Here is a 14081-nt window from a genome sequence, read left to right on the forward strand (position 1 = left end):
TGTGTATGTGCCGCCAAAATATTCGTCCAATGGAAAGAAAAGAGAAAGAAAAGAATGTAAGCCATTTGGAAGTCAGAGGGGGCTGTGTCAGAAGTCACGTGGCACAGTTAAGCCCGACATCGCACCGTCGTTGTAAAAAGGCTACCGCTGCATTTCCGGCTTGCTTTTTTTTCCTTTAGCCCCAGCAAAAGTACTCCAGTCTTTGGGGTCATTCGCCAGACCCTTACCGCCCCCGTTGCTCTCTCGCGCATCACCCACCGCAACAATGAACGAGGCACTCTGTGACGAACCTACTTCAGGACCCTGTCCTGTTAGGGTTCAGCTTCGGTCGAAGGTAGTCTCTCAAGGGTGCTTAGGTTTGGTGCAGCCAAAAGGTGCACAACAAAGACTTGTCTCAACAGTAGGCTTCCGAGCTTGTAGGGCACTGTAGCTGTGATTGCTAGCTGGAGAACTCCCAGAGCTCTCCAGAACGAGTGCTATATACTATCTACAGTGGGGATCCAAAAGTATCCGGCCACCCCGCTTTTTCCCAGCCACCTACATTATATCTTGGAGGCTTTAACAGCAAATATCTCAACATCACCAAATCATGACGCATAACCAATAGATGTTGTTAAGAGCCCTGTTTAAAAACTTTAATATTTTGTATACCACCCCCTCGCTTTTTTAACAGCGGCTAGCCGGCGTGGCATTCCCTCGATCAGCTTGTCGATGAACGACTGTGGGATAGCCTCCCACGCCGTATGCAAGCACTCTTTGAACTTTGCTATATCTACGCAGTTCTGCTTCAGGCACCATAGCTCTGGGAATAACGTTCGTAGGTTTTTCTTCAGAGCTGCCCAAACGTGCTCAATCGGATTCAGATCCGGACTGTGTGCAGGCCATTCGATCCACGAAATCCCCCGCGTCTGGAGCCACTCCTCCGTTGCCTTGCAGACGTGAATCTTTGCGTTATCTTGCTGGAAATGCCGGGTATCGTTGTAATGAGGTAGGAGACCTTCTTGGAGCGCCTTCTGGTAAGATCTCGCAGTGTATCCTCGCCTCGGGGCATCTTCGTCGCGCTCCATCACGATGAGGTCACTTCTCCCCCCTTTCCAGACCATTCCCCAAAGCATGATCGAGATGTTCGCTTTCACATGGTTCTGGAGGTTGACGAAACGCTTATCGAACTTCTCGGACGGAAATCGGAACACCCAGCAAGTCGAATTTAGAGTGTTATTCTGACAGGAACACTAGTCTGAGAACATCGTCTGAAACGATTAGCGGGGTAAGAAATAGGAGGTAAGTTCAACACCACTAACCTGAAGGAACTCGTCGATATTCTCAAGCCAATCGCATGCAAAATTGTACCTATCTGATACGGGACACTGCATCGATTGCAAATAGTAGAAAAAAAAGGTCGAAGAAAGAGTTGTCTTTTTTTAAAGGTGCAAGGCGCCTCACAGACTATTTGCAGAGGACCAAAGTGGGGCGGCCTGGCACGGACTATCTCTAAGTAACTTCATCACACAATGGGGATTCTTGCATCACTATCCTTTGCCACTTCTTTGGTCAAAGGAATCCTCTTCATAGCTCTCCATTTGCGGATGTGGTGTGACCGGAGGCAGCGGCGGATGGTAGAATAGGAGACAACCTTGCCAGTTGCGTTAACAAGCGCTTTTTTCGCAATGGTTCGGTTTTTTTTGACAAGTAAAACGATATACCGTTTCTCCCTTCGAGTTAGAACCGGCGGCCGGCCCTTCCGGGGTCGCGAATCAAACGTTCGGTGAGTTTTCCAGTGCTCAACACAGCGGGCGACGGTATCGCGGGATACGCGAAAGAGGCGAGAAACGGCGCGTTCGCTCTGCCCGGCCGCAACAAGTGTGCAAATGGCTGCACGTGCGCCTGGAGAAAGCTCCTGTAATCTCCCGCGTCCGGCAGTCAATTCAGCAGCAAAATCGGCCAAATTGAGCTTCATCTTGTTGAATTGTCGTGGTTCAAAAGTTAAGGGTAGGAAACCGCGAGACGCGTTTCGCGTTTAATGAAAGCGGGGTGGCCGGATACTTTTGGATCCCCACTGTACTTGAGGGTGCTCAGGGTGCTCACGACTCCCTTAATGAGCAGAATGAGCTCACTCCCTTGGCAGGGTCCTTTCTGAGCAATGGGTCGGACGTCCCATTGGCCGTCCTTCTTACTTAATGATTGGCTCGGGGTAGTTACTGCCAGCGTACCCCGCCGGCCGGCTGCATGCGGCCATAATCGTGACCACACATCTTGGGGATATGGTCTAATATCGCCACCCGTTACACGAACGCGGCGCTCACTTTTAACAGTGACAATTTCATTGCTATCTCGGCCATAGCCCGCGAGATGCAACGGATATTACGCTCTACGACGACTTCCAAGATCGAGTATCTTGCTGGGCTATGGACCGTGTGGCTTAAATATCAGCTGATGTGGTCTTCGGAATCCTTTAGCACCGCAACACGGATATTAGAGGTTGACGGGCTGGCCGCGCCGTCATGGTCGTGGGCCTCACTCAACGGGCCGGCCCACATCTATTTTCTTCCCTTGATTCACACAATGACAGTGGCGATAGCCCGGGTTCTTCGTCACAACATCGTTCCAAATCCGGGGACCCGTTCTTTGGCCCAGAAGCGCGATCCAAAAGCGTGCTTGAAATCAACGGTCTGCTTTGGAGACTTGCGGATCCGACGTGCAATCTCGAACCCCACTACATGTACAATTCCGACCACCCGATAAGCATCGGTCTTGACTGTGATACCATGTAATTACCCGTTGCCAGAAGTAGGAACGGTCACCTTCTTACTACCGGTCGTCTTTGATCGACCAACAGACTCAGATCCCCGACCCCCGGCTCGTAATGACGACCCCATTTCTCTCAACGGTTTAATCCTCCATAAAATCGATGACTCAACATCCAGCTTGTCGTTCCAGAGGATCGGAACTTTTTGCATCAGCATCTCAAGTGATTCTCCGGCTCTTCGCAGCAAGTCATGGAGAGAAAGGCTTGATAAATGCATCGCCCTCCTCTTGGAGCATGACATTGTCTGGCCGAGCCAATATGCTAACCGGCCGCTGCCATCGACACCCGCTCACAAAATCTGGATGAAAGCAACGTCATATCGGACCATATACTTGGAGTGATTCGGGCGGTAATTTGGGTTGCGCAAGGTAAAGAGGTTGCACCAAGTTTCACAAACGTTCCATGTTTGGGTCGAGGGAACTCAACGGGCTAGGAACGGTTGGGCAGTGGCATTGTTCAATCTCCCGAACTGATATCGACTCTCGAGCTCCAAAGTCGGTATGTACATACGCTTCATAATTGGGATTGTACATGACAGAGACCCCAACATGTGCTAACACCCCAAGCAGGCCACACCTCGGCCACTCCCCGTCACCACCACCCACCACACCACTCACTCACTGCAACGTGATCGCCGCCGAGCCACTGCTCCCCGGCCCCCCATTCGCAGTATACCCCTCGGTAGCCATAATGACATAATCATGATTCCCCAGCCGCATGCCCAGCTTGGCCCACTCATTGAAATGGTTCTGGGTGGTCACCGTGCCGCCCACGCGCTGCTCTTTCCGCACCGACCAGTACTGCTGGAAGGTGCGGGTGCCCTCGATGGAGGGCTTGTTGACGCGCGTGCTGGTGAAGATCTCGTAGTCGCCCTCGGCCGAGCTGAAGTTGCCCTTGGACGTCCACGGCTCGTTGGGCGCCAGGTCCGCGTGCGCCTCGATGATGTAGTACTCGATCAGCGGGTTGCGCGTCCACCCGTACACGGCCATGTAGCCCGGCCCCGTGGCGTTGTACGTGCCGGTGTATTTGATGGCGCTGTTGGTTGTGGAGGGGGGGTTGTGGGTGGTTAGCATGGTTTCAGGTTGGTTGTGAGTGTGAATACACCGGTTGGGAGGAGGGGAAGAAGAGGAGTTGGGGGGGGAAAGACAGCATTGGATCTCACCGGTTACCGCCGTAGCTCCAACCCTTGCCGCACACAAACCCGCCCTTGCTGTTCCAGTTGGCGGTGTAGGAGCCCCCATTGCCGTTGTTGCAGCGGATGTTGCTGCCCCCCTCGGACCAGTTTTGGAAGTAGTAGCCTCCCTGGCGAGGGTTGAGGGCGTTTTCGGTTTGGGTCTGGGGGCCGGGCAGAGGACCAGCGAGCACGCTAGGTGCCACGAGGCTGGCTGCGAGGAGCGAAAACTTGACCATGGTGTTTTAAAAGCGGCAGGAGGCAGGAGGCAAGGTTGCTGAGCTGGGGAGCCACGGACCGGGTTCAGGTGGTGAGATACCGCTTTCTTATACACCCAGATCGACATCATATGGTCCGTTGTAACGGTAGAGCTACCCGGCCCTGTCGATCCATCTGTTTTCACGACCCAGGCTGCCAAGGATAGATGACATTTTCCCGAGGAGGCTTTGCACGATGAGGTTGCATGCTTGTGATTCAACATACGGCCAACGCAAACAAACCGGTAATGGCAGGGGAACATGGACACCACTGTACTGTGGTCGTGATATTTAGCCTGAAGAAGGTGAGCGTTGAGAGCCCTTCCTTAAGACCGACCTTCCTATTATTAGAGGAGCTGTGTCGTATATCGTCAGATGCCGACCTGTCACCGAACGCCGCCAAGCTCCATGTTTAACCGTTAAGCTCATCAATAAATAACCGAATTTGCGGGGTATTAATCCCGTTCACTGCCGGCATCACTTATTCCGGGGAAGGTCGTATTGTTGGCGAGCTACATCCGTACATATATTATATCGAACCCCTGAACGACGCGGATGTTGAACAGCAACCGCTCTTGGCAAGATGGAACAGCTATGTACATTCAAGCAGTCAAGCGGCTCTTGGCGACTCCCTCATAGCCGGCGTAGGATCCGATGGCTCTATGGGTGACTTGGGCGAAGACAAGGATCACCCTGGCGATGACAAGACCACAAGAAACGACTACATCCTAGATGGGAACCTCACTCTTCACAGTAAGACGACAAAATCGCCTTCACCTTAAAATGATTATGACGGCAGTTGAGCAAACAGATGCGTCGTCCATGATGCGTACTGCACCGTGACGAGGTAACTCTATTCAAGACCATACTCCTTGATCAGCTTCTCAGCACACGTTGCGCCGGTGATATCTGTGCAGCGTTTCCAGTCAGTATCTACGCATAGACCCAATCAACAAGGGCACAGGGACTAAACTTACAAGCAACGGCTTGCACATGGCAGCTCGCCAACACCGGCACGACGCTCATATCCGCCACGCGAAGACCTTCGATGCCCATCAAACGGAACTCCTTGTCCACCGCGGCGCCGGCATCATCCGGCTTCCCCATCTTGACCGTACCCGTCATATGCCAACTGGACCCAAAGGTCTGCTGCCAGTGTGCGAGCAAGTCTTCGTCCGACTCCGACTTGGGCGCCACGAGGGTGGACACGGTGTCTTTTGCGTACGCCTCGGTCTTGGTGAAGCGCAAGACCTCTCGAAGCGCCGCGATGGCGGCGCGGCGGTCGAAGGGGTGGTCGAAGAACTTGGGGTCGAAGAGTAGCGGGACGTTGGGGTCTGATGATTGGAGCGTGGCCGTTCCGCGGCCCTGGGCGTTGTAGGGGAAGACGAGGAGGCACGAGTAGCCGAGGTCTTCGCTGCGGAAGTTGGGCAGGAACCAGTGGATGGGGAAATGCGTGAAGACTTCGAAGTGTGGCACCGTTTCCGAGTTCAGGTATCTTTGTTCCTCGGCGGGGAGCGACTTGAACTCGGGTGAAGAAACGAGCTCGTCGGACTTAAAGAAGCCGATGCCCATCTCGGTGGCGAACTTGGTCCACGGTCCAGTGCCGTTCTTCTTCCACTCTTCCAGCGCGGCATCCATCACCGCCTGGTCGCCGTAGAAGCCGGCGCGAGCCGTGCTCTCCGGTGTGCGGGTATAGACGAGCGGGCAGAACCCGTGGTCGCGGAGGCCCTCGCCGATAGGTGAGCAAGGGTGGACGACAGGGATGTTGTATTCTTCAAGTTGCTCCTTTGGTCCAATCCCAGAGTGCATCAGAATCCGTGGAGTGTCGAGTGAGCCTGCCGACAAAATGACTTCCTTGGAAGCCAGAAACCGCTTCCCGTTCGACTCGACACCAACCGCCTTTTTCCCTTCCAGCAAGACACGCTGCACCGGAGAGTCTGTCACGACGGTGAGGTTCTCCGGGCACGGCACCAGCAGGTCTTGTGCAGTGGATCGTCGCCCTTTATGTGCCGAGCTAATCAGCAACGACATGCCGATCGGGTTGCCCGAGTTGTGGTCGGGATTCAACGGGTAGCCTGCCTGGCCGAACGCCTCAAGTATGTGCGCGACATCGGTCTCACACTCGGTCGGGAATCCAACGTGAAGCAGGCCGGACGAGCCATGATCCGATGGCTTTGCCGCCGCGTACTTGCTGCTGATGCCCTCGGGGAGGGTGTTGTGAAAGTTTTCGAGGCGTTTGAGGCGTGCCTGGACGGGCTCCCACCGAAACGCATCGTCCTCCACGAGGCGTGCCCATTCTTCATAGTCGTCGCGTGCACCGATGGTGAAGACACCGAAGTTGATAGCGCTGGATCCACCAAGACCAAATCCTCTGGAATAGTCCAGCTGGCGATTGCCGCAGTTTTCTTGGGGTGTGGTCTTGTAGCCCCAGTTCATATCCTTGTTCGTGAAAGTCAGCCAACGCTGCCCGTCGACTCGAAGGTTTGGGTCTGCATTTTTGCCGCCGGCTTCCAGCAGGAGAACGGTGGGTTTCTTGGGAGATTGGGCTAAACCGTGTGCAAGCGCACAGCCCGCGGGTCCGCCTGGTTGCCATGTGATGGTCAGCATCCCCCCCTCCACCGGAGAGCCACCTCGGTTTCGGTAAGACAGATGAAAAGAGGGGTCACATACTCCCAACAATCACAAAGTCATATTGAGAGGCCATCTTGGTCCAAGTTTCCTGTATTAGTTCCGTCGTGAAGGACAGGGACCGGGGGTGTTCTGAGCTGAAATTCCTGGTATAGTGGTTGAGGAGGTAGCGGCGTGGCTGACGACAGTGTCTGCGGCTTGCTGTTGGGGGGTCAGAACGTGGAAGAACGATTTAAGCCAAACGATTCCAATCAACTTAATGACAGGAAAATGGGGACTGAGTAAGACATGGGCGGGTTGGGTAGCATTATTGGGCCGGAGAATGCCGACGTCCCTGCCCAAGTCATCATACAGCTCACCGCCGAATATCCACCGATTATCTCCCTTTTTGAGATTAGTTTGCCATGTGGCGGGCCGGAGCTAGTCTTGGATACCCCAGGTTTTGCTTTATTTTGACGCGAACGTTTCGACTCGGCAGCATGGCCAAGGGGCTGTTGCCACTCCCTGCCTGGACTCACCACACCGACGAGCCAGCCACAGTCGTCAAAATGCACATTTGCGGAGCAGCGGCCAATCTTGCCTGGTTGGAGCTCGCAAGTACACCCGCACAAAAAAACTCGTTCATGAGGATCAGCGAGTCATAGCACAACGCTCGCGTTTGGCCCATGCTGGCTTGTCTCCTTGCCTCTTAGCTTGCATCGAGTTCGTACTTGATTAGAATCGTTGGCCCAAAATCTGGAAGGAGTGGGAAATGGTTCCGCATGACTCCATCTCGTGTTATCCGGTGCTGCTGCCGTTGTCTTAACCGTTCCCCACCCCAGCACGGAGAACCAACAGCACGGTTCCAACTTTGACAATGTCTGGAAACGCTGAAACCTTCACCCTCCTCTCATTGGTCGTAGCCATCATCCTTCTCCGAATCGTTGTCCGCTTGAGAAGTGTCGGGCTGCGGGGGTTGCATCTTGACGATTACCTGATGCCCCTTGCTGGCGTAAGTTAACCGCCGCTTCGCAGCAACCGGGTGTCTTTGCCTCGCCTAACTCACGACAGATACTCTGCATAATCGATTTTGTGGCGGCGATTTACGTCGTAATCAAGGCCAATGGCCTAACCAACAGTTACATGACGGACGAGGAGCGCGCCGCTCTCTCTCCGGACTCCGAGGAGTACGCGCACCGTGTTATTGGATCCAAGATTCAGGTCTTCGGCTGGACTCTATACGCTGCCAGTCTTTGGTGCATCAAAGCATGCGTGGCTATCTTCTACTCAAGACTAACGTGAGTAACCTCGTGTGCAAGTGCTGTTCCCATCACCCGTCACATTGATTAATTCTCGAGGTAGTGCGAACCTAGCCCGCCTGCAAATCCGTGTGTACATTGCGTATGCTTTCATCGGGGCGACTTGGGTGCTTACGACTTGTCTTCTCCTTTTCGGCTGTTGGCCCATGTCAAAATACTGGCAGATCAACCCGGATCCCGGGAGTAAGTGTTTTTGTTTGATACCGAGTCTCGCGGATTAGCACTAACCTCCGTCGCAGTTTGTCAACCTACCAACTCCAAACTTTACGTCCTGTCCGTCTTGATCCCTGATGTCCTCACCGACATATACTTGCTGTCTATCCCTGTACCGGTTTGTCATATTACCCACAGCCTTCCCGTACCGAGCGTTGCTGATACCAACTCCGACCAGCTTCTCTGGGCTGTAAACATCAGCTTCAAGAAGAAGGTTTCGTTGATTTTTCTGTTCTCCGGAGTCATTTTTGTCATTGCGGCAGCCATCATCCGTGGCGTCGTGATTCTCAATGTAAGATGGCCCCAATCTGTACAGCCCGCTAAACAGGACTGGAAAGCTTACGAGCGTGTTTATTTCAGTCCGGACCCGAAGGCGCCGTTTCTGGGAGCGAATGGGCCGTCCGCGAGGAATTCGTCTCCATTGCGGTCTCCAATCTACCCATCCTGTACTCGCCAATCCGAAGCTTCTGCAACAAGATCGGGCTTAGTGCCCTATTCTCCACACACAACACCAATAACAAGACACCCTTCGAAGGTAGGACCATTGGCGGAGGCGGAGGTGGAAGTGGCTATCCACTGCGGAAGCCCAACAAAGATCCACATGGCACCGTGCCGGCTTGGGGGAGTGATGAGCAGATCCTGTGCGAGAATGGGATACAGAACCCGGCTAGAGATATTGTCGTGGCTCGGGAGGTTGCGGTGGAGTCTGAGGCCGGGTCGGTCAAGGGCCCGCCTGGTTCCAGTTGGGCTGCATCAGCAGCGAGTGGTTGGAATACCGGACCGACATCAAGGGGTTAATGCAGAGGAATCAGGAGCTTCCACAATTTTGCGTCTCTTTCCCCTCTTTGGAATTGCCGTCTTCTTCCTTGTCACTATCTGCGGCGCTATGAGGGACCGCTTCCGTCAATCATGTTCATTTCAAATAAACAATGAAAAACGACGACTTCTGCCACCAGTCATGCTAAACACCAAATATGTCTCCTCGGAAGGCGAAAAACACCCAGGAATCCCCGATTGTCTGAACAAGAGGCTCGCTCAGAACCGTCTCCCGGTACTCATCGTTGGTCCAAGACAACTGATCACTTATATCACGAGACGCGAGGTGGCGCTGCCCAACGCTGGCAATAATCTAAGAGGTGAGCATCACGATCATGTTGCCATTTGACTTTAGCGGAACATACCTACCTACACACCCCGCCTAAAATATCCGTTGGGACCCTTTCGTCCGCTCCGGCGGCCTTTCTCAACCGCACCAACCACCATCACCGTCAATGACAAATCCTTCTTGATCCAATGTCCCGCCACGAAACGAATATTCTTGATCTACACTAACAACAGGACACGTTTACCCCCTGTCGATAACGAAATGAGCTCAAGGAATGCATCCCGGTTCGAGTCTAGAACGTGGCGTCATGATCTGGCGTTTGCATGTTGCTTTTTCTTCTTGCATTGCGCATTTGAGACATGGAAGGGCCCAGGGACCTGGTTAGCGGTCCAAGGATCTGCAAATGTCTTGGTGGAAGTGCCGAGAAGCTGAACTTTAAATGAGAAATGCCGGTTCTAAAAGCAGCGAGCGGAAAATCGGCTTTTGTGCACATTTATTTTTGTCAAGCCAAGCTCTCTGATATTGCCCCCCACAAGTTATAGTCGTGAGGCTTGTAAAGCAAAAAGGAAACGAGGTGAAGCCCGAAGGAAAAAGATAGAGACTCGGATACCGGGAGTCGAACCCGGGGCTGTTGAGAGAGCAGTCACTCCTGAGAAGTGAGAGTCAACGATGTTACCGCTACACCATACCCGATTTGAATCGTGTGTGGTCCCGATTTGTTGGAATTGGGGAAACTGGAATCGCCTTTTCTTTGCGCAGAATTTTCCATGTGGGTCAGGGGTCACTCCTTTTCTTCGAGCTGCTTGGTCCGAGCCATTTTCCGCTCCACCCACTCTCCCACTCTTCGGGGGTCACTCAACCCCACGCCCTTCACGTCACTCAAAACAGCTCCCGCGTCGGCGCGTTCAGCTCACTCACTCGCCAAGGTCGAAAAAACGACGAGATCACAAGCAACACTCACCCTCCACAACCATCAGCCCACCACCAACCACCCACAATGGAAGTAACCTGCGAATGCAGAGCGGTGCATTTCACCACCCCGACCCCGGCCCCGCTCAAAGTCTACCACTGCCACTGCCTCGAATGCCGCAAGCAATCGGCATCCGCCTACGGCACGAGTGCCATCTTCCCCGCGGCGGGCCTCTTCCCACTGTCGTCTGACCTCGCCTCGAAACTGCAGCTCTGGACCCGCCCCACCGACTCCGGCGGCACCATGGACTGCTACTTTTGTAAGCAGTGCGGCGTGCGCCTGCTGCATCGCATCCGGGACAGCGACGGCACGGAAAGGGAGACGGTGAGCATCAAGGGCGGGGCGGTCGCGGGGCTAGATTGGACGGGCGCCGCGCATATTTATACGAGGAGTGCGGTGGTGGAGGTGCCTGAGGGGGTGGAAGTGTGGGAGGGGGCGCCGGGGGAAATGGTTGGGAGGAGGGAGGGCTAGGGTAATGCATAGGAAGGAGAGCGAAGGTTTGGTTTGGGAATTGAGCTGATGACTGCCTAGCAGCTATTTTGGGATCCCATGCACCTCCCCTCCCCCCTGGCTCTACATAGTGTACACTCTGTACCTGGCTCGATTACTGTGTAGCCGTTGCACTGGGCTCGGGTACGAATAGATGGCGAATGTGGCACAGAAACCCGGAGTTAAGCTCGGGAAGACAGGGAGGCATGATCTTAGATTTAGTGTTGATTCGCATAACTACAGTACCATCGGTGCTGACGTGAGTTTACTAGCCACGCGTTCCACGCGGCGCGCGTCATCTTTGCTCGCGAGACACCGTGGCCGAGACCGAGTTGGTGTCCTCTCGAGAACAACCCGTCAATGAAGTCACAAAAGCCGTGAGAGGGTGATTGTGGGCTTTGAACTTGCTGCCAGCCGGCCAAACAACACCGCATCTCTCAATGTCGCACAGCTCGGTGCGGACCGAACGGATGAATCGCGTGCTCCGCTGGGCATGCTCCGCAATGCCACCCCCATCCCGGAGATAACCAATGGAACCCGAAGTATGACCCCTGCGGTTCCTCGCTAGCGGCTCTCGGGAATCCTGCCTGGATTATTAAACACGGAAACACAGCTCACCATCATCCACACCTTTCTCTTTTAAAACCCGCTCTGCCGTTCACCCAAGCCACTCACCAGACTCGGTCGCTGTAAACGCGAATCACCAAAACGACATCACCATGAGCTTCGCTACCAATGAAAGCCCCAAGGGTTTCAGCAACGATGTGCTGCTCGTTTGTGTCCCGACCCCGCCAAACGAAACGTGGATAGCTCGACTCAAGGTACTGCATCCAGAGCTCACAGTGCGTTGGTATAACCAACCTCAGACATTTCCTCCCGCGCCGTTGCCTGAAGAAGTTTACGAGGGCGTAACGATGCTCCTCACCCTTTGGCCTCACCCAGCCGAGTCGTTACCAAACGTCCGTTACATCCAGTTGCTCTCCGCCGGCGCCGACAGATGGATCACACATGACTTGTATAAGAATCCGAATGTTATCTTCTGTACCGCCAACGGGGCTCATTCGTTTGTTACCGAAGTCTCCAAAAAAGCCTTGCTCTTGTTGACCACTCTATAGGCCCCAGATCGCAGAGTGGGTGATTGGCACTTGGTTGATGGTCAACCACAATTTCCTCGGCTACGCAGAGCAGCAGAAAGAACAAAAATGGTCCCGCTTGAGTGGGATGGCCCTAGACTCACCCGGCCTCCGCATGGGCATCCTCGGCTATGGGGCGATTGGACGGCAGTGCGCGAGGATCGGCCAAGCTCTGGGCATGGAAGTCTACGCCTACACTCGGAGCGAGAGATCGACCCCTGAATCACGCAAGGACGACAGCTACTTTGTTACCGGGACCGGGGACCCGGATGGCCTTGTGCCGACGAAGTGGTTCCATGGCTCGACGAAAGAAGCCGTCAATGACTTCCTGGCGCAGGACCTCGACTTCCTCGTGCTGGCTTTGCCACTGACGGAAGCGTCCACCTACATCCTCGGCCGCGAGCAGTTCGACATCTTGTCTAAGAAGAAGACCTTTGTCTGCAACATTGCCCGCGGGAAGCACATCGACAGTGATGCCCTCCTTGAAGCATTGCAGCAGGGCAAGATCAGGGGCGCCGCCATCGATGTGGCCGACCCCGAGCCCTTGCCCGACGGACACCCACTCTTCACCGCGCCCAACATCTTTATCACTCCGCACGTCAGCTGGCAAACGCCGCATCTCCTGACCCGCATGCAAGATATCGTCGAGAAGAACCTCGATAGCCTGAAGGAAGGGAAGCCGCTCATCAACGTCATGAATCGGGAGCACCATTATTGAAGCTTGGCATTGCTGCCATGTTATTTTTGACGACCACGCCACATTCTAGCCATCACCTGGTAGCACACCTTCTTCGCCTTAAGTCCGCCCGAGCTTCCCGTATTGCCTTATCAAGATCGACGCCCCAGCAGACAGCCTGTCGAGTCTCAACATCCACCCGCATCGCGTCGAAATTATCTCTGCCCGTGTTTGGTAACCGCCACTGGTACAAGTCGGCAGCTCGTCGACTGCTCTGCACCAGCCACTGATCTCGTTCACGACGGCTCGCGTCGAATGCAGCAAACACTGCCTGCAGTTCGTCGATAGGGCTAACATCATCCCTCCGGATCTCTTCCTCGAGGAGCGAAGCAAGAACAGCAACATCTTCCATGCAAAACCCGGCACCGGATCCGTGATGGGGTGTGCTGGGGTGAGCGGCATCCCCAATGACAAGAATACGGTCGGAATAGAATTTGGGTAAGGGGTTGTCAGCCAGGTCGAATAGACCCCACTAGGACCGCGTTAGCATTTACCAAAGTAGTGGTGTAAGATATCAAACCAGATTTAAACGTACCTTGTCCATCTTGTCCTTTATCAAACGTAAAAGTCGCTGTACCGTTTTGCCAAAACCCCCTTGCTCAAAGTCACGCAGCGCGTCTTCTTTTGTCGCCGGAAGAGTGAAACTCCTCGCATCTTGGCTTGGCCAGGAGTTGTTGGAGTCCGTGACGAAGGCGACAAGATTAAGGAACTGTTCCCCTCCTGGCTTTCCTACCGGGAAAGTTAGAACATGTCGGCCATGGCCCATCTACTCTATGCAGTTAGTTCATCGTCGAAGATCCGTTCTCGGAGAATTGTATCTTGAACTACTTCACTTTGAATCGTGGTGATAGGTATTTAGAGACAAGGAGTAACTCACTCCACAAACTGGAAACTCTCACTCGCTCAACTCCAAGCTCACGAACAGCCTGGGTCTCTCGGAATCAGGCACCGATACGCGTATTTCTCACTATACCCACCACTTTGCTCCCTCCGCCTCCTCTCCACCCAGCATGATCTCCCTAACCTTTGACTTCACCCCATCACACCCAATAACCGCATCCGCCTCAGCCGTAGTCCCGTCGCCAAACCTCAACACCACCTTCCCCCTCACCCGCTCAACCCCTTCCAACCGCTTCCCAAACCGCACCACCCCCTCCGGCACCATCCCCATCAACACCTCCAACCACCTCGCGCGATGCACCGCCCCATGCCCCTCCCCACCCGTCGCAAACACCCTAAACACCGGCTCCAACCCCCCCCCAAGTAAATCCTAAT

The 14081-nt window shown here is 54.3% G+C and overlaps 6 protein-coding genes and 1 non-coding gene across 7 annotated transcripts; 3 read left to right on the forward strand and 4 right to left on the reverse strand.

The window, feature by feature from the left end:
• Positions 1 to 635: 635 nt before the first annotated feature.
• Positions 636 to 2252, reverse strand: CHGG_00128 (uncharacterized protein; the record flags this gene model as incomplete). Its single annotated transcript, XM_001219348.1, has 3 exons — positions 636 to 1172; positions 1302 to 1367; positions 2211 to 2252. 3 exons carry the CDS (start codon positions 2250 to 2252, stop codon positions 636 to 638), a joined length of 645 nt encoding a protein of 214 aa, XP_001219349.1.
• Positions 2253 to 3423: 1171 nt separating this feature from the next.
• On the reverse strand, positions 3424 to 4216 carry CHGG_00129 (uncharacterized protein; the record flags this gene model as incomplete). The annotated part of the gene is made up of 2 exons (XM_001219349.1): positions 3424 to 3841; positions 3969 to 4216. The coding sequence occupies 2 exons, from the start codon at positions 4214 to 4216 to the stop codon at positions 3424 to 3426; spliced, it is 666 nt and encodes a 221-aa protein (XP_001219350.1).
• Positions 4217 to 5087: 871 nt separating this feature from the next.
• CHGG_00130 (uncharacterized protein) lies at positions 5088 to 6938 on the reverse strand (the record flags this gene model as incomplete). The annotated part of the gene is made up of 3 exons (XM_001219350.1): positions 5088 to 5143; positions 5212 to 6816; positions 6905 to 6938. 3 exons carry the CDS (start codon positions 6936 to 6938, stop codon positions 5088 to 5090), a joined length of 1695 nt encoding a protein of 564 aa, XP_001219351.1.
• A 780-nt stretch (positions 6939 to 7718) lies between these two features.
• Positions 7719 to 9171, forward strand: CHGG_00131 (uncharacterized protein; the record flags this gene model as incomplete). Its single annotated transcript, XM_001219351.1, has 5 exons — positions 7719 to 7853; positions 7913 to 8139; positions 8204 to 8343; positions 8400 to 8665; positions 8734 to 9171. The coding sequence occupies 5 exons, from the start codon at positions 7719 to 7721 to the stop codon at positions 9169 to 9171; spliced, it is 1206 nt and encodes a 401-aa protein (XP_001219352.1).
• A 908-nt stretch (positions 9172 to 10079) lies between these two features.
• Positions 10080 to 10171, reverse strand: CHGG_11153. The gene has a single exon. It is a non-coding gene; the product is annotated as a tRNA-Glu (tRNA).
• A 304-nt stretch (positions 10172 to 10475) lies between these two features.
• CHGG_00132 (uncharacterized protein) lies at positions 10476 to 10919 on the forward strand (the record flags this gene model as incomplete). The annotated part of the gene is made up of 1 exon (XM_001219352.1): positions 10476 to 10919. One exon carries the CDS (start codon positions 10476 to 10478, stop codon positions 10917 to 10919), a length of 444 nt encoding a protein of 147 aa, XP_001219353.1.
• A 737-nt stretch (positions 10920 to 11656) lies between these two features.
• Positions 11657 to 12788, forward strand: CHGG_00133 (uncharacterized protein; the record flags this gene model as incomplete). Its single annotated transcript, XM_001219353.1, has 2 exons — positions 11657 to 11952; positions 12053 to 12788. The coding sequence occupies 2 exons, from the start codon at positions 11657 to 11659 to the stop codon at positions 12786 to 12788; spliced, it is 1032 nt and encodes a 343-aa protein (XP_001219354.1).
• Between the last annotated feature and the right edge of the window lie 1293 nt (positions 12789 to 14081).

This window comes from Chaetomium globosum, genomic scaffold, assembly GCF_000143365.1.
Source record: "Chaetomium globosum CBS 148.51 scaffold_1 genomic scaffold, whole genome shotgun sequence".
Taxonomy (NCBI): Eukaryota; Fungi; Ascomycota; class Sordariomycetes; order Sordariales; family Chaetomiaceae; genus Chaetomium; species Chaetomium globosum.